The sequence below is a fragment of the Gadus macrocephalus genome, chromosome 4 (assembly GCF_031168955.1).
Source record: "Gadus macrocephalus chromosome 4, ASM3116895v1".
In the NCBI taxonomy this organism is placed as follows: Eukaryota; Metazoa; Chordata; class Actinopteri; order Gadiformes; family Gadidae; genus Gadus; species Gadus macrocephalus.
The window spans coordinates 25,726,896-25,746,347 of NC_082385.1; the positions used below are offsets into that span (position 1 = coordinate 25,726,896).

Sequence of the window (19,452 nt, forward strand, 5' to 3'; positions counted from 1 at the left end):
TCGCACTTAGCTGAGTCTGTTGCTTATTTGGATAAATGTTTACCATTTAATGGGAAAGAAGGCTCGTCGCCTTTATTATATCCATGGTCGTCGCACGGACTATACGTCATCCAGCTCAGGTTGCGTAGCCGTGCGTCTGCGCGTGTCGGCTCATTAGCATCTGTACCGTGGCGGGCGGCCCGTACCGTAGCAGCCCACCTCTCCCAAGTGGCCAAGTTGGCCTGGCCAGACTGGCCACACTCACACTGGCAGATTTGAGCACGGTTAGGGTTGAAAACGGCCACGGCCACTGCCAGATGGTCTAGTGCAGTGGTTTTCAAACTGTGGGGCGCGCCCCCCCTGGGGGGCGCCAGAGTTCTTCAGGGGGGGCGCGACGTGAGAAAAAAATAAACCCGAAAAAAAACCTGAAAGTCGATGATTCAAATCATCAGTCGTACTTCAACTGTAGAAGTAACATAACTAAATCAATTTTGAACCGTTTATCTTCGTGCAAACCATTTAACAAATCTACACACTTGTAACTTCAATAATATCTAAACAGAATTTCGATATCATTTAAAATTTCTTCAGAATCACAGTTTTACTTTCATACCGCTTCGTTTTCAGCTGTTTTCATTGAAGACGTCTGCCCATTCTGATACACCTACTTCTAGACATCGTAACAAATTCCTTTTTCAACCGTTTACCATCGTTCAATCCATTAAACAAATCTGCACACTTGTATCTTCAATACTATCGAAACGGAATTTTGATAGCATTTATACTTTTTTCAGAATCACAGTTTAAGTTTCAAACCGGCATCGTTTTCAGTTGCTTATAATAATTTAGGTCACCATAACAACGTCGTTAAACAAACAAACCCCGCCGAATAGTCGAATCACTGGACTGAAAAGGCAGATCTGATTCGACTCAGAAAATTCAGAGTCGGGGACCCTGATTAAATCTGTGTAAACTGGCGGTTTACACAGATTAAGATGTTCAAATGTATTTAAAAAAGGTTAAGCTAAAACATGCTTAGATAAAGTTGTTAAATTGTGCTAAGAAATGTGTTTAAAAACGCACGAAGATGTTGTAATGTTTCAGAAATATGTTTAAAATGTTTACAAAATATGTTTAAAAAATATGTTTCAAATGTTTAAAAAATATGTTTCAAATGTTTTAAAATTATGATCAGAGATGTTTAAAATAATTAAAATAGGTTTCAAAACACAGGTATTTAGAACTTTTTTTGGGGGGGGGGGGGGGGGGGCTCAGCTGAATTTTTTTCTCTGAGGGGGGGCTCACTCTCTCACACTTTGAAAACCCCTGGTCTAGTGTGAGTGCACCCTCTGAGGGCGTCAGGTGGTCCTGTCTGGCAGAGCAAGGCATCACATGGGTTTCGGGTTCACTTCCCGCTGTGAACAGCCATGCTATGCATGTCATTTTGAAGTGCTTTTCAAATAAGAGCATCCATCATGTTGATGGATGTTGAACCACAGATTACCAATCACATGCAGATAGTTCCCCGTCCACAAAGTAAACACGTCAAGCTCCGTGGTCTCCGACGAACCAAAACGAATTTGAGCTAAGGCGAGATTGGGTTGGCTGAGCTAAACCGGAATTGGGTCGGCAGCTCAGGAGGTAGAGCAGTTGTCTTGTAACCGAAAGGTTGCTAGTTCAATCCCCAGCTCCTCCTAGCTGAGTGTTGAAGTGTCCCTGAGCAAGACACTTAACCCTAACTGCTCCTGACGAGCTGGCTGTCGCCTTTCATGGTTGACTCTGCCGTCGGTGTGTCAATGTGTGTATTAACTGATGGAAGTCGCTTTGGATAAAAGCGTCTGCTAAATGTAAATGTAGCCTATTATGTTAGCTGCCATAGAGTAGGTATAGAAGACAATTTGCACATACACTTAAGGACATGGGAGAAATTAACCTTACAGTCCTATTCCTATGCACCACTTGGACCCTTATACTGCCATTTAGTCATTTCAAATAATTAACCTACTGACTATTTTTCAACTTTAACCAATCTTTTTGACAACCACCTTAAAACATAACTTTATCACTTCTTTGTTATTAGCATCGGCGCCCTAATAGTCTATTGAACACCCCCGAGAGTGATGGTGCGCTCCAGGGAGAGAGGAATAGGAATACTAAGGACCGTTATGGTCCTTGGGGACTTTACAAAGGGCAACTAAACTCACCAACACCGCAAATATAACATCCACTGAACGCTTGCAGGAGCCACTCACCGAAACACGAGTTGATGAAGCCGTACCACATGCACCCGTGCCTCCCGTACAGCCAGTGCGCGTGCAGACTGGACGCAAAGCTGAGCGTTGTGCCGAACACGCACACGAGCATGTCGCTCACGCTGATGTTAAGCAGCAGCATGTTGACGGGCGTGCGCAGCGTCTTGAACTTGCAGAACAGCACGAGCACCACCAGATTGTTGAGGAAGCCGAACACCATGATGGAGCCCAGGAACACGGAGACCACCGTGTGCCCGGTGCGCGTCAGCAGCTCATGCGGCCGGTCGCTCCACTCCTGCTCGAGCGACCTCAGCAGGTCCTCGTCGCTCGCGTTCCCCACTTCGGAGAACATTCTGGTAGTTAGTTTTTGTTTTTGTTTGTTGTTCGTTATGTCAGAGAGCCGCGCGCTTCATCTCGGCGTCATCAGCTGCATCGTTGGCTGTTCGGTGTCATTACGGATGGGGCGCGCGAGCCGTCTCGACATGGCGCGCGGGGTGTTGCTGATCCCATTGTTTCGGATCCCCGGGAAGTCCTAATGTCACTTTTTGTGTTTTGGAGCAAAAAAAACCTCTTTGGTTTAATCTTAGAAAGCGGTACTACCTGGTCGATTACAGGCGTTGGTAGCAGCACAATATATTACTTCACTCCGTGACTCAAAACACATTGAAATAGCACAGAGAGTGACTAATGACTCAATCAAGAGCAGAAACGAAGTGTTAAGTGTAAAGGTCCAAAGTGTCTCGCTTCTGTCCAGAGGAGAGAGTCGTGCCGAGGAACAGTTCGTTCGCCATTACCACGTTCAGACGGACTACCTAAATGGACGAGGCGTCTCCGGCTATCGGTTTATATGCAGCCTCTCCAAAGGCGTGCGTAGGCCTACATGACGCATGTGCATGTCAGGATACTTTTTTTTTTCCCACCCCGAGGACTGCGGGCGTGCATCCACCAGCTCTCTCTCTCTCTCTCTCTCTCTCTCTCTCTCTCTCTCTCTCTCTCTCTCTCTCTCTCTCTCTCTCTCTCTCTCTCTCTCTCTCTCTCTCTCTCTCTCTCTCTCTCTCTCTCTCTCTCTCTCTCTCTCTCTCTCTCTCTCTCTCTCTCTCTCTCTCTCTCTCTCTCTCTCTCTCTCTCTCTCTCTCTCTCTCTCTCTCTCTCGTGCGGCTTTCTGTCAGACTGTTTGTATTCGGACGTGAAATAATGAGGCCCGATTGATTGTGGATGAATGGCCAACGACGCGTCGAGTCGTATTTACAAAGCTCTTCATCACAAATTTGTGATGAAGACGTCACTAGGCTGTTTCATTCGAGGCTAAAGTCCCGGATATTATTTAATTAGTCCCGAATCTTATTTATTTATTTATTTATTAGCTTGCTTTACACTAGAAACAAACATGGGGATTCCAGGTGCATCTCAAAATAAAGTAGCTTAGTACTTCTAGATAGTCCTTCTGGCAAGAGAATAAACGGTTTAAAAACATAACCAGACTGTTTACCACCTCAAGTGAATTAACCTATCCTATCCCCAGTCAGATATGGTCTGTCTCACTTGTATTCATTTAACTCTGAAATAACTTGAATATAACTTTAGATGTCTGGGGATAAGCAGCACAGCAGTCAGGTAGCTATTTAAAGCTATAATAAACTGCGTATTTTGTGTATTTAGGTAAAGCATAATGAAAACTGTGAAAACAAAAAAATTATGCTTTATTCTCTTTCCCTCTGGGCTAATGGTGAATTCCAGAGCCCATCCAAACCAGTGGGACATGGGACTTATCCTACCTCCAACTAAGAAAAGTGCACTGGAATGCCTGTCGAAGTGGAACATCCCACCGTCGAAGTGGAACCTCCTACTATCGAACTGGGGGGTGATCGACCTACCCCCACTTCAACAAGTAGGAGCTAGTACAGTTCAGGAAGGATAAGTCCCAAATCCCACTGGTTTGGATGGGCTCTGGAACGCACCATAAGCCCCGGATATTTCAAAAACCTAGAAACGCCCCTGATCACAATGTCTCTAAATTAAGGAAGAGACCCGAAACGCAGACATGTAATGAATAATAATCCCCAAATGTAAAGAAAGCAGGGGCCTGGAGCCGGAGTGCTAAACGAGAAGCGGCGAGAAGTCCCTCGGTTCGTATGCCTCGCGCGATGGGCACGAACACTGAATAAATATTTACTGCGGTCGCGTGAACCGCTAGAGCACGCGCGCACGGGAGCCGACCGCTCATCGCCGCTTGGAACCGCCGCGTGGTGGGAATGCCCGGAGCACCGGTGTAAGTACCATATTGGCTCGGCTACCAGATCGGCTCGGGGTCCGTCGTCTGCTGATTACGTCACACAATACGCTATCTACAGCAATAAGGTATTTTATGGCTTAAATTAAAGAGCCTGTAATGATCTTTCATTTTGAACATAGACCATTCCCAACCTATCTGTATGGATAGTTTTCTTCTAAAAACAAAACATCCCTCGGAATCATCTTGGCTGTTAAGATAAGCCGTCCGTGTTGCCAGATTGGGCACATTTTCAGCCTGATTTGGCTACTTTGAATCACGTTAGGCTGAAAAAACGGGAATATGCCCAATTTGGCAACACAAACCGAAACTAGACAGACCTACTCGCGCTCACACATGTGCTCGCTGTGGTTGCTATGACGACAGCCAGAGCTACAGCACAAAACAGCCAATCACAACTGTCCCTTAGCAGCCAATCACAATGTAGCCTACGCCCATTCAAGCGTACAGCCAATGATATTGTGTAACGTAATCAGCAGACGACGGACCCCGAGCCGATCTGGTAGCCGAGCCAATATGGCACTTACACCGGCAGGGAAGTTGTCTGGCACCTGGAGAGAGTTTTGCAACGTGCCGGTGGAGACCGTACTCGTCTGAACTTCTGACCTGCCTCTGCGTTATTCGCTTCATGGCTAACTTCTACTCACCGGACCTTTTTTGCAGTAGCCTAATTTAAATGTGAATAAGTGCACATGTAAATCTAGATTTTTTTTTTGATAAAGTATTTATTGTTCAGCATGATGAAGTCTATGTAGTGATTTTGGGTTAGGTCTGTGTAGTGTCCCTACCAAAGCTGAGACCAAACGTAGGCCTACGCCCTTGAATTAAACCTTTTTGATCAGGCCTACAGACGAGCGGTGTCTTCAGAAGAGTTGGGAGCGTTTTATTTAGAAGAGGGTGTGTCGTCATCAATTTCAAATGTGTCGATTTTTTGCGCATGTAAAGGCTCGATTCCACCGGAGGCGTACGCGCCGCGGTCACCGCTGCTGATCGCTTCCACTATAATCAATGAGACCATTTCCACCGGGCGCGCCACGGAACGTTTCAGCAGCGTCCCAGGAGCGGCGTGCTGCGCCGCGGCGCTATCTTTCCGTCCATTTCTATTTTTGCCGCGAGCCTCTGCTAAACCGCGTCAATTTCGACAGAGCAGGTCGAGCCGGGCAGGAAGTGAAAAGTAAAAGCCATAGAGCATCCGGTCAATTTTCAAAATAAAACACAATACTCAGCTCATGTAACTTCACATCAACATTATTACGTCATGACCGGTGGGTCTCAGAGGGTCGGCAACATGGACGACGAGAGACTCATTGTCGAAGTTCAGCAACATGAAGTCATTTATGTACCAAATCATCCTTTTTATAAGGAAAATGTCAGAAAGGACAAAGCGTGGCATTTAATTGCAATAGTTTTGGGAGTGGAAGGTGAGTACATTAGGTTTAGGATTATCGCCAGCACCACACATAGTGATCTCGTGATGTCGCGTGAATACGGCTGGCTCGCAAGGCAGCGCTACGCTGCCGTTACTCGCCCGGTAGGAATGGACGCAGGGCAGAGGACGCGGCCGTTCCGCGGCGCAGCCGTTCCGCGGCGCGTACGCGTCCGGTGGGATCCCGGTGTAACACCCCTTGCATCCGTCCGTTGACGGACCTCATTGACTTTGCATGGGGCGATCCCGAAATGCATTGTGTGTCCGTCGGCTCCGTCTCTTGCGTTCAGAAGTTGAGAAAATGTTTACTTTTCAGGCTGCGACGGATCCGTCAGCCAATCAGATCATGGCTCCGTCGGCAAGTAGGCCTACCTCTCCCCCATCCGTCTTACACGCCTTCCGTGCTCCGTTGACGGAAGGATGCAGTGGGCAAGCTGCGTAAGTGGGCTGTATGGGCTCATGTGTGCCACTTTTAATTGCAATCTGATACAGAAGGTCTGTTTTTGAGTATCAATTTATCAAACTTTTTAGAGTAGGACGGCTAATCTAGAATCTCAATTTAATTAAATGTGTGTGTGTGTGTGGGGGGGGGTTGTAGGTTGTGTTTGTGTGTGCGTGTTCCCCACCTCCCAAAATGCATCTGATTGGCCCTTGGCTGTGATCCTCTGTGTATCCTACAAGCTTAAATATTATGGGAAATATTTTAATATTTTAGTGGAACACACCCTTAAACTGGCCCCTCTGAGAGTCCTCAGGTTGTGTGCGGGTCGGGGGTCTTGGGGGGGGGGGGTCCTTTAGGGCCAGCAGCCTGGGTGATACGGTACTTCAATTTAGAGTGCAGACTTCTTAATACCTGTAAGCCCAAGCTTAGCCATGGACCGGGAGATAGGCCCCTCCCCGTCATGCCGTTTGAATATTAAGGTAAACAAGACGGCTGTCGACTCTATCCCCCCTGCCCACGTTTTCTCTTCATACATACATACATACTCATACATATATATGTAGATGTTACGTTCACGGGGGAAGGTAGTGGACCCAAAAGCATGACACAGGGTAGACCAGGCAAGTTCCACGGAACAGAGGTGTTTATTGATTATCCGGGGGCGCTGGAGAACGGTGGGAATCCAGAACAGGTCCAGTGGAGTCCTGACGGAGGGGTTGAGGAGCATGGTACTGGGGATAAGGAAACACGGGATGGATTGGTAGGACTGGGTTAGGATAGATCTTAAGAAAGAAGGATTTTACAGAGGGGCCACAAGACAATACAAACTGTTCAAGGTCTGTTACGATCTGGCAACGCTCGTTTGGAGAACCTGGGTTGATATAGAGGGAGCTGATTGATGATTGCCGGCAGGTGTGTGGAGTTGATGATGCCGGCAGGTGTGTAGAGCTGAATGAAGGGAAGACTGGGTCCCACTAGGTGGCAGGCGTGACAGTATATTAATATTTCAGGAAAAATAAATTAATAGCAACTCGGGTTGCAAGGTATGTGTCTGTTCCCTGATATCATGCCCGTACCCAGCTCACCGAGGTTCGGGCCTTGGTAATTTTTTTTATCAAAAAATAAAATAAGAAAGTAAAACTGCATAAATGATGTAAAAAAAATCGGCAGTAGAGAATTCCAGAGATTAGTTCATGCCTAGCTCAGTGTTGAGTCTGTGTCCGCTGTACGAGACATTTGGTGGTGCTGTGTGGTGGCACCCCCCAACAAAACTGAACCCCTGCAAACGCCCCCCCCCCCCCCCCCCACGTCCTCGCGCATGAGGGACAGACCCCCGAAGACCTCATTATTTCTCCAAACCCAGGCTAAGGGCTAGGTTGCAATATAGTATTAATGTCTCATAAAAGAGTTTTACGACTTCAACAACCATTTCAAACAAGCTGAACGTCTGAGGGGCTTCACGCTGTGTTGGAGGACTTCTTCGCTCTGTGATACTTTTCTTACAAGTAGTATGCATGGTTGAGTGCGGTTTATTCTGAGCAATGTATTCGAAACAAGACACACATAAAGGCCATTATACTATAGGGGTACTATAGCAGAATACAGAGTACACATTCATATTCCTAACGCACAACATGAATGATTATTATAATTTGAGGTCAGTATTACATGACGATTTGACAGCTTTCCAATACCTTACTAATTGGCTTAACAACATTAATAAGAAGATAGTGTAGTTTTATTAGGTCCGTTTTGCCATAAAGCATTTTATTTATTTTGTTATCTTGCACCACAGCAATGTCTCAGACCTGTTAGTGGTCAATAACATTCCAAGGATGTGAATGCTTTTTCAATAGCGGGACACCTCTGCCCTTCGGTTTGCATTGCTCCACAACACAAAATCAATATGCTCAAAGCACGGTTAAGACGATACAGAAAAATAAATATTATAGATAAAAGCAACTGATATTGAATCATTGTTGGTAACTCATATGAAGGAATAAACCACTTGGAGCCGGCCCGTTATTGGGTAGTTATGTATTTCAGAGTCTTCCTTCGTAATGTCCAATAGCAGGGTAGCATGTTGTGGATGTTTAAACTTCATGTATGTTGATACACTTTTGAAACCAATGAAATATAACATTTTGAAATGGAAGTATATATTATAGAGAGGCTTTTTGTTCTCTACAGAGCTAAGGCAAAGGTCATGTGATGATGATGATGATGATGATGATGATGATGATGATGGTTTGGAAGGTGGATAGGCCCAGGTGGCCTTTGCTGTGTGTCTTCAGATCTTGTTTGATCTATAGGAGACTCATTCTCTGGCCTTACGCCGTACGTACATATGCACTTTGGCTTGCGACTCCATCTTTATGTATTTACACAGAATGATATTCAAGAATGAAGGTTTTACCATGGGGATAAAACATGAGATAAATGTTTACCTCATTATGCATGCAACAGCTTGCATGGGAAGTGTGTGTGTGTGTGTGTGTGTGTGTGTGTGTGTGTGTGTGTGTGTGTGTGTGTGTGTGTGTGTGTGTGTGTATGTGTGTGTGTGTGTGTGTGTGTGTGCAGGGGCGGACTGGCCATCGGGAGGTTCGGGAGATTTCCCGAACGGCCGGACGATTTAAGGCCGAGCCGGCCGGCCGTAATTCATTTAGATTATTATTTTATTTTTTATTATATATTTATATTTTTTTTTTTTGAAAAAAATGAAAAAGTTAAGTAAACCGTGATTTGGGGTGGCCTGCTGCCGGATATTTACTTACAGCGCGAAACGGAGCAATATTCTAAACACATGCACATCCCAACATTGACATGCCGTTGCAATGCACATATCCACGGATAAGGACTATTTTCTTTATTATTTTACACCGTGGCAAAATTCTACGCGCGCTATTCCCGCGGTCTCATAAAAGGCCTCTCCATCCCAAAGTCCCGGGCCAAATTTTTGGGCCAGTCCATCCCTGTGTGTGTGTGTGTGTGTGTGTGTGTGTGTGTTGTGGCAACCCTGGTAGAGGGCGTGTACTGCCGCCACCCACGTGCCAGGGACAGGGAGCGCACTCCAGCTGATCCTCATCAGCTGGATGGGAAACACCCGGCGAGGGGAACGCGTGGAGGGGTTAAAGCCGAGTCGAGGACTCACTGGAGGGAGACGCACAACCCCATGACGGCTACGAGGCTCACGGAGACCCTAGCCTAGAGACACTATTGCATCCGCTTCTTATCTCGTTGTTAATAAACGTTGTGACCGGCTTTAAACTCGCCTTGAACGTGCCTACTTTCCGTGTCATCCAGCCTTCCAGCCAACCGGGTTGCCACATATGGTGGAGAAGGCAGGCACTCGGTGCTCACTGCGACCCACGGGGAAGTAGCCACGGATATGCAAAACTCAGAGGGAGCCGCCGCCGCCCTGCAGCGCCAACATTAGATCAAGGGGCAGGTCGCCGCGGCCCAGCGGGACTCGGCGGAGAGCCTGGCCCTGCTCCGCGAAGCGGTGCTCCGCCCCAAACAGGACGCCGTTCGCGACTCCCCGATCGCCGACCCGACCAGCCGGCTCACCAAGCTAGGTCCGGAGGATGACGTGGAAGCCTATCTGGAGGTATTTGAGCGGACCGCCCGGAGGGAGAGGACCAGTGGGCCCACATCCTGTCGCCCTTCCTCACTGAGCCGGCACAGCAGGCGGGCCGAGACCGCCGGCCAGTACCCCGCCCTCAAGCAGGCCATACTGGCCTATTACGGGCACAACCTCGCGGCGAGGGCTGTCCGGTTCCACGACTCCGGGGTCCGGTGTGCACGCAGATCGCGCAGCACGGTCGTCTGGTGAGGAGGTGGCTGGCGACCGGGGAGGGACCCAGCGCACTCGACCGCGTGCCGCGTGCTTGACAACACCATTCGCCAGCTGCCGCCCGACGCGCGGAGGGTCCTAGCCCACCACCATCCGGACACAGTGGACGACCTCATACGTCAGCTGGAGAATTGGCAGGTGGCCCAGCAGCTGAGCGCCAGCCCCAGGACTACCCCGATAATAAGCCCCGCCGGGACCGTAGGGGTCCCACGACCTCACCGCGAACCCCCCCACCAGAACCACCGGTGGTGACCCAGGAGGGTCGCGAGGGCAGGCGGTGCTACACCTGCGGCCAGATGGAGCATATAGCGCGGTTCTGCCCGGGAGACCGAGACGTGTCAATGCCATCGGCCTTCGCGGATGAGGGAACGCGCCGACCCTGCCTACTGGCCACCTGTTGGGCGCAGGGGGCGCCAGGGACCCCGACGATTTCCGCACGGGTGATGAACCGGTCACACAGGCCCTTCTGGACAAGGCCCAACGCGGCCCAACACAAGGCCCAACGCGGAACGCAGGGGCCTTCATCAGGCACCACGGACACCCTGACGGCGTCCGAGCGGGACGCACCGCCCGAGAGCTCCCCGCTCACCGAGTTTTCGGATTTCCTGCCGGCAGGGGGAGAGGGAACTACCCGGCCGGGCCAGTTCGCCAGTGTGCAGCTGCAGGACGACGCTCTGAAACACGCCTGGAGCCACGTCCTCGCGCATGAGGGACAGACCCGGGACTCGGTGAGTCGCCCACCGCACCGACACTTCAGCACCAGGGGGGGGCTGCTCTATAGGGTAGTGGAGAAGGGGAGGGGAGGTAACGGAACAGCTGGTGGTTCCACGACCTTACGTCAGCAAGGTGCTCTACATGGCACACACTCACCTTCTGGGGGCGCATTTAGGGATGGACAAAACCCGTGACAGGGTCTTAGCTAGGTTCTACTGGTCTTCAGCTGTGGCTCTCCTGGGGCGGCAGTAGCTCAGGAGGTAGAGCGGGTTGGCTGGTAACCTGAAGGTTGCTGGTTCGATCCCCGGCTTCTCCTAGCTGAGTGTAGAGGTGTCCTTGACAAGGCACCTAACCCTGAGGACGTCATAGAGGCAGGTGGGATCAGTAACCCTCTCCTCGAAATCTACTACTGAAGAAATTTACAAATGAATTTCATCGCTGGATCGACAATTGGGCCGGTCCAGCAACTCCCAACGGCTAGCCGTTATAGGAGCATATAACTGTACTGTACTGTACTGGCCGGGGGTGAAGAGGGATGTGGAGCCGCACTGCCTGGGGTGTCCCGAGTGTCAGCGGGTGGCCCCTAGGTCCACGGTCAGGAACCCCCTTATCCCTACGCCGTTCGAACGCATAGCCCTAGACTTCGTGGGTTCCCTCCCCAAAACCAGCTGGGGACACAGATACATCCTGGTGCTGGTGGACTACGCCACCAGGTACCCAGAGGCCCTACCCCTAAGAGCAGCCAAGCCAAGGTGGTAGCTAGGGAGCTTATGCTCCTGTTCAGCCGGGTGGGAATAGCCAGGGAGGTGCTGACCGATCAGGGGTCATGTCCCGGGTGCTGAAGGAGCTGCTCAGTCTCCTCCAGGTCACGCAGCTCCGGACGTTGGTGTACCACCCTCAGACGGACGGCCTCGCGGAGCGATTCAACAAAACGCTGAAGCAGATGTTGAAGAAGACCATGAGCACGGACGGGAAGAACTGGGACCAGCTGCTGCCCCACGTTCTGTTCGCGATACGGGAGGTACCCCAGGCTTCCACCGGGTTTTCTCCGGTCGAGCTCCTCTACGGGAGAAGACCACGGGGGATCCTGGACATCGCCAAGGAGGCGTGGGAGAGCCAGCCGTCGCCCCACCGCACCACGCTGGATCACGTGGAGCAGGTGAGGGACCGTATGGTCCAAGTGTGGCCCATCGTGCGGGAACATCTTCGGCGAGCACAGCAGGCCCAGGCGAGGGTGTACAACCAGGGGGCCCAGCTGCGCGTCTTCCGACCAGGGGACCTGGTACTGGTCCTGGTACCGACAGCGGAGTGCAAGTTCCTGGCCAAGTGGCAGGGCTCATACGAGGTGGTCGAACGGGTACGACAACCGGGGAGACGTAAGCCCACCCAGCTCTACCATGTGAACATCCTGAAGCAGTGGAGGGGGGAGCGGACCCCCCGCAACCGGCACCCCTGGCATTGGTGGCACGAGGCGGAGTCCCGGTGGTCCCGATGGGGGAGGACCTCAGCCCAGCCCAAAAGCACGACCTGGATGACATTGTGATGCAGCACCGGGACGTGTTCTCGGAGCTCCCCGGGCGGCACCGGGGGTAACGGTGAGAGTCCCTCCCTACAGGGTTCCGGAGGCTCGGAGGAACGCCAACCAGGAGGAGGTGGGCCGAATGCTCCGACTTCACGTCAGAGGAGTCACGCAGTGCCTGGTCCAACCCGGTCATCCTCGTCCCCAAACCTGACGGTACATTCAGGTTCTGCGATCTAGCGACTCCGGCCGGCCCAGTACCTCACCACCCTGGACCTGACCAAGGGGTACTGGCAGGTGCCATTGACCCGGACCGCCCGGGAGAAAACGGCGTTCGCGACACCGGGGGGTCTATACCAGTACAACGTCCTCCCCTTCGGCGTTCACGGGGCGCCGGCCACGTTTCAGAGGATGATGGACCAGCTCCTGCGACCCCACCAGGCCTACGCTGCGGCCTACATAGATGACATTTAAAATAAGAATTCCCTGAACCAAATCGTGAGGTGGGCTAGTAGGCTGATTGGAGAGCCACAGCTGAACCCAGAATCCCTGCATACAAGGCAGCTACAGAGACTAGCTGGGTCTATCTTAAAAGATGGATCCCACCCACTATATGGTGAATTTCAACTTCTCCCATCAGGCCGTAGGTACAAAATGGCTGCCTGCAAAACAAAGAGATACAGAGGCAGTTTTGTTCCCTCAGCTGTCAAAACGTTAAATAGTAAGTAAGTAATTAAGCTACACACTAACTTATCAACCTATGGATTGTATGGCCTTCTTCATCTTTTTATTTATTTATTTATTCTGACCTTGTTTTTTGTATCTGCCATGATGGCTTGCATTTAGTATTTATCTTTTGATAGTAATACCCTTTTGTATGCTTTTTATCCATGTTCCTATGTCTGGAGCACTGTTGTCACTTTTATGTCTGTCTGTCGATGATGTTAATGTTGTCTGCGTGTGTGTGTAAGCAGCCAATTCTTTCTTTCTACCTGCAACCAAATCTACCCTCGGGTACAAATAAAGTTACCTTAACCTTAACCTTATTATCATCCACAGTGACAGCTGGGACGTCCACGTCAGGCAGCTGCGGGCCGTGTTGGGGGAACTGCGGAAGGCGGGCCTCACCTAACCCTTCACCCCTCATTTTGCACACAGACGCCTCGGGGCTAGGAGGGGTCCTGTCCCAGATCCGGGCAGGAGAGGAGCACCCGGTTATGTACATTAGCCGGAAGCTCCTACCGAACGAGAAGAACTACTCCACTGTGGAGAAGGAGGCCCCGGCGATCAAGTGGTCTCTTGACAAACTGCGCTATTACCTTATAGGTCGAGAGTTCACCCTGGTCACCAACCATGCGCCACTAAAATGGATGGCAGGCGCCAAAGACACCAACGCCCGGGTGACGAGGTGGTTCCTGGCACTCCAGGACTTCCGGTTCCAGGTGGCCCACAGACCGGGGAAGGAGCACGCCAACGCGGATGCCCTGTCACGCCGGGACGCACCCGGCGAGGGGAACGCGTGGAGGGGTTAAAGCCGATTCGAGGACTCACTGGAGGGAGGCGACCCACCGACAACGAAGAAGGAGACGCACAACCCCACGACGGCTACGAGGCTCATGGAGACCCTAGCCTAGAGACACTATTGCATCCGCTCATATCTCGTTGTTAATAAACGCCGTGACCGGCTTTAAACTCGCCTCGAACGTGCCTACTTTCCGTGTCACCCAGCCTTCCAGCCAACCCGGTTGCCACAGTGTGTACAGTTGTACTAGTTTGTATTTGTGTGCACATGTATCTATGTGCGTGTGTGTGTGTTCATGTGTGTAAAACACGAAGAGTAGTGTGTGGATTGTCTATGTGTGTGCATGTTGTCTGCGTGTGTGTGTGTGTGTGTGTGTGTGTGTGTGTGTGTGTGTGTGTGTGTGTGTGTGCGGTTTGAGCGCCGTGTTGAGTGGCCACAGGGGGCTAGCAATCGCTCTGTAGTAACATGCTACCACAACCATGCTAACAGCACAGCTCATACATCGCAATACGGTTAGCCCATTGATGTTGGTGGTGTTAACGTCCCCGCTTCACAATGACATTAACATCATCTGTCAGCCACACCGCTTGGGTGCTATGATTGGCTGATTGGCAGTTTTTTTTGGGGGGGGGGTCATCTCAATTAAAGCTGTCAACCGCTAGCGCTATTGAACTTCAAAGCAACAGGACCATTCGGGGCCCTCTGGCTCATAGACCATAGCTAATGAGTTAGTCTGAGTGCTATATTTATTTTAGTCCAGTAGCAGAACTTATTTTCGTTGTTGTTGCTGCATGTGGATTTATATGTGCATTTATACGTGTGCAACTCATGGTGCAACACAACTGACATTGTAGAGACTTTTTGCTCCCCGGATTTGGAGTTTATTACAGTTAAATGCAGACCGTTTTATCTGCCAAGGGAGTTTACAGTGGTGTTCTTAACTGCTGTTTACATACCACCGCAAGCTAACGCTAAACTAGCACTGGCTAGTCTGCATGACGCTATTCAACAGCTGATAAACAACCACCCAGATCAGGGATGGGCAACTGGCGGCCCGCGGGCCGCGGCCCGCATACTCACTCAGTCAGGCCCGCACATAATAAAAAAAAAAATGATTGAGTTACAGAAAACTCGGTCAAGAAAGATGAGAAGAATTCATAGAATTCGAAGGCAAACCCATGCGTCTAGTTTGCTTAGAAGCGATATCAGTCATTAAAGATATCCACTTAAGTCGCCACTACAACTACTACAACTGCTTGTTGGGTTTGAGTTCATTGAGTTGTTGCACTTAATGTTGGGCCACTGTTTTTCAGTTTTTTGACTTCATTGACTGATGATGTATGTGAGCCCTTTGCACTGATAAAAATACTGACCATTCATGTGGCTGTTTGAGCATGGAAAACATGAAATGAATGTATGTTGGTTCAATTAACATACCGTACATAGGTTATGATTCTGGATGATTTTTTAGGTAGTGGCCATCCCCAAAATGCACCAGAATACAGGAAATCATATCTACCAAATTCAAAATTGTGTAGCTTCTCTCAGCTCACGTTTAGTTGAAGTGTGCAGTCATGTGGCCCTCCGATGGTTATGATGAAAAATGTGGCCCTCTTTATCATGAAAGTTGCCCATCCCTGACCCAGATGGTGTGTTCATAATAGCAGGCGACTTTAACCACGCCAAGCTGAAGACTGTAATGCCAACATTTCACAAGTTGATTGACTTTCCGACCAGAGGCAATAATATCTTGGATCAGGTCTACTGCAACATTGCTAAAGGCTACAAAGCGTCCCCCTCTCCCCATCTGGGCCGATCCGATCACATCAGTCTGCACTTAACACCTGCATACAAACCCCTCATAGCAAGGTCCAAACCAACAGTTTGCACCGTCACTGTCTGGCCAGACGGAGCCATGGACAGGCTACAGGACTGCTTTGAGTATACCGATTGGGACATCTTTAAACAGGCTGCCAATGACAACAACCACATAGACCTCAACACCTACACCTCATCAGTATTGGACTACATCACCTTCTGTATGAACAGTGTCACCACACAGAAGTCAATACTAACACTCCCCAACCATAAGCCATGGATGAATGGCGCTGTAACTGGTCTGCTGAAGGCCCGGGATGCAGCTTTCCACTCAGGTGATGCAGAGGCCTACAGAACAGCAAGGTCCATTCTGAGGAAGGGCATCAGGGAAGCAAAGCACCACTACACGAAGCGTATCGAGGAGCATTTCAACAGCTCAGACTCTCGACGTGTGTGGCAGGGCATCAGAACCGTGACCGGCGACAACAGCAGCAGCTCCACACACGCTCAAAGTCCATCCCTCCCTGACGACCTGTACTGCTTTTTTGCCAGGTTTGACCGCACTGACAACAGTGACAACACGCGGGCACAGCAGGAACCCTCACCACCGGTTCTGACTCTGAGCCCCCACGACGTGAGACGGACCCTGCAGCACATCAACCCCAACAAAGCTACTGGACCTGACGGAGTACCAGGGCGGGTTCTGAAGCACTGTGCAGCGGAGCTGACTGCGGTGCTCACGGACCTGTTTAACACCTCCCTGCTGCAGGCCTCCGTCCCCACATGTCTCAAGACAGCCACAATCATCCCTGTCCCAAAACAATCAGCCATCAGGTCCCTCAATGACTATCGGCCAGTGGCGCTGACACCAGTGGTGATGAAGTGCTTTGAACGTCTGGTACTGGGGCACTTGAAGAACAGCATCCCCCCCTCCTTAGACAACCATCAATTTGCCTACAGGGCAAACAGGTCGACGGAGGACGCAGTGTCACTAGCCCTCCACTCTACCCTGACACACCTTGACCAGCATGACAGTTATGTGCGGATGCTATTCATAGACTATAGCTCCGCCTTCAATACCATCCCCCCCTATAAACTTGCCACCAAGCTGGACCACCTGGGCCTCAACACACACCTGAGCAGCTGGGTCCTGGACTTCCTCACCGGCCGACCACAGACTGTGCGAATGGGGAGACAGGTCTCCTCCAGCATCACCCTGAACATCGGTGCACCACAGGGTTGTGTGTTGAGCCCCTTCCTCTTCTCCCTCTACACTCTCGACTGCAAACCCACCCACGAGGCCAACACCATGTTTAAATTTGCAGACGACACCATGGTGGTAGGCAGGATCTCAAGCAACAACGAGGCTGCCTACAGGACAGAGGTAGAGAACCTGGTGAGCTGGAGCCGAGAGAACAACCTGATCCTCAACGCAGCAAAAACAAAGGAGATGATCCTGGACTTCAGGAGGAATACGAAGCCCTTCGTCCATCACCCCATCACCATCGACGGCCAGACAGTGGAGGTTGTGCAGAACATCAGGTACCTCGGGGTCAACATCAGTCATGACCTGACTTGGACCGTCAACACCACCGCGACGGCCAAGAAAGGACTTCAAAGGCTTTACTTCCTGAGGTGCTTGAAGAGGGCATGTCTCCCACAAAAGCTGCTGGTGAGCTTCTACAGGTCAGCCATCGAGTCAGTTCTCAAATACTGCATCACCGCATGGTACTCTGGCTGCACCACAGATGATAGGAAAGCTCTCCAGCGCATCATTAAGACGGCTGAGAGGATCACCGGCACCCAGCTCCCCAGACTGGAGGACATCTACCAGACCCGCTGTACTCGGAGGGTTATGGGCATCCTCAGAGACAGCACAAACCCTGGACACTGCCTCTTCACTCTCATGCCCTCAGGAAGACGATACAGGACACTGCCCGCCCGCATTACAAGACTGCAGGACAGTTTCTATCATGGAGCTGTGACACTGCTAAACTCCACTCCCACTCTATTGCCACACTGATACTCCCTATCTCATCTCATCCACACATGATTGCACTATTGCACTTCAGGACTTGGACTTTTTAAAACATTCTATTTATATACGTATTTTATTTATGTGTGTATATATATATATGTATATATATATATGTATGTATGTGTGTGTATGTGTATGTGTGTGCATATATATATATATTTATATATTGCTGATACTGATTTATTTATTTATTTTATTTATAGAACTGTGCAACTGGAGGAGGACTGCTCCATACAAAATTTCGTTGTCTTGTACAATGACAATAAAGATTATTCTATTCTATTATGTCAGTCGGTGAACTTTTTAGCTACTTCTTTTTGTTGTTGTTCGTCTGAGGTGCAACATTTTTCTTACTTTCAGTTGTATATAATAGTATATTTATATGTATATATTCTTTTACAGTTTTGTAGTTATTACTTAATAAAAAATAAATTTATTACGTTTATCAAAGATGTATATCGAATAATCCTTGTAATGATGTTCGGGAACATAAGGAATAAAGCTACAGATTGTCTCCTTTGAAAGAGAATTGAGCATGAAGTTACATGTTGGAAAATATCACAATATTCACATTTATTTCCAATAACACTGGATGAATAGAAAGTACCCATTTCATGTGTGGGTGCGACAGGGTTGTGTTTGACCGAATGTATATGTGTGTGTCTGTGTGTCTGTGTGTGTGTGTGTGTGTGTGTGTGTGTGTGTGTGTGTGTGTGTGTGTGTGTGTGTGTGTGTGTGTGTGTGTGTGTGTGTGTGTGTGTGTGTGTGCCTGCGTGCGTGCGTGTGTGTGTTTGAGACAAATAGCCAGTGCAACATAAAAGAGAAAACCAAAGCAGTTATCCAACTCCACCTTAGTGGAGGTCCTCAAAACGACTCAAGGTCATGAGCGTTTTCGTCACAGAAAATACAGATCTCTGTTGCTAGGATCAGGAGCACATTTGGGAACACAATGCATAATATAACGTGCTCGGGCAGTGTATGTTCCCGAGCAATAAGACAAACGAGGACTCCTTTGTAGAGAAACAGCTTTCAACGGGTCGCGTCAGAGAAAGATAGACACTGTATGGTAAGGAACAGCGTCAGACCACCTGAGTCTCTGGGGCTCCTGACACCAATGATAGACCTACACTTTCCGGCAGAGCGGAGTCACGCAGGGTACTGGATTGTCCTCGTCACTGGGACTTCATCAGGAACAGTGGACAAATGGGTCGCACAAAGTTAATATTGAGAAAGTATTCTGTTCCTTTTGCAATACAAGGTGCTTACATTATTTTCATTGTATTGTTAAAGTGTAATTCCGGCGCAAATTGAACCCAGGATCTTTGTTTTGGTATTTAAACCCATAAAATAAGCCTTCCAGATACCTTTTTAATAGAAAATCTACTATTATAGTTTGCCGGGCACAATGTTTGGCGTCCTTGTTGTTTGCTTGGGGCATTGAGTTTCGCTTCATATCAGCATTTTTTAACCACTAATATTGTTAAAAAATAGCACCAAACCTCTGCAGTAGCATGACTAGGGTCCCTACACATAAAACGAAGCACAAACAACTTAGTTTGCAAACCCGGAGTTTATTTAAAAAGACAGTTTAACAAGCAT

At 49.4% G+C, this 19,452-nt stretch overlaps 1 protein-coding gene across 1 annotated transcript in view; it reads right to left on the reverse strand.

Moving 5' to 3' along the window:
- tmtops2a (teleost multiple tissue opsin 2a) overlaps positions 1-3,135 on the reverse strand; it is a 68,215-nt gene extending 65,080 nt beyond the window's left edge. The window contains exon 1 of the mRNA XM_060050768.1: positions 2,232-3,135. Coding sequence (XP_059906751.1) covers positions 2,232-2,583 — 352 coding nt within the window. The 5' untranslated portion in view covers positions 2,584-3,135. The remainder of the gene's footprint in view (positions 1-2,231) is intronic.
- Between the last annotated feature and the right edge of the window lie 16,317 nt (positions 3,136-19,452).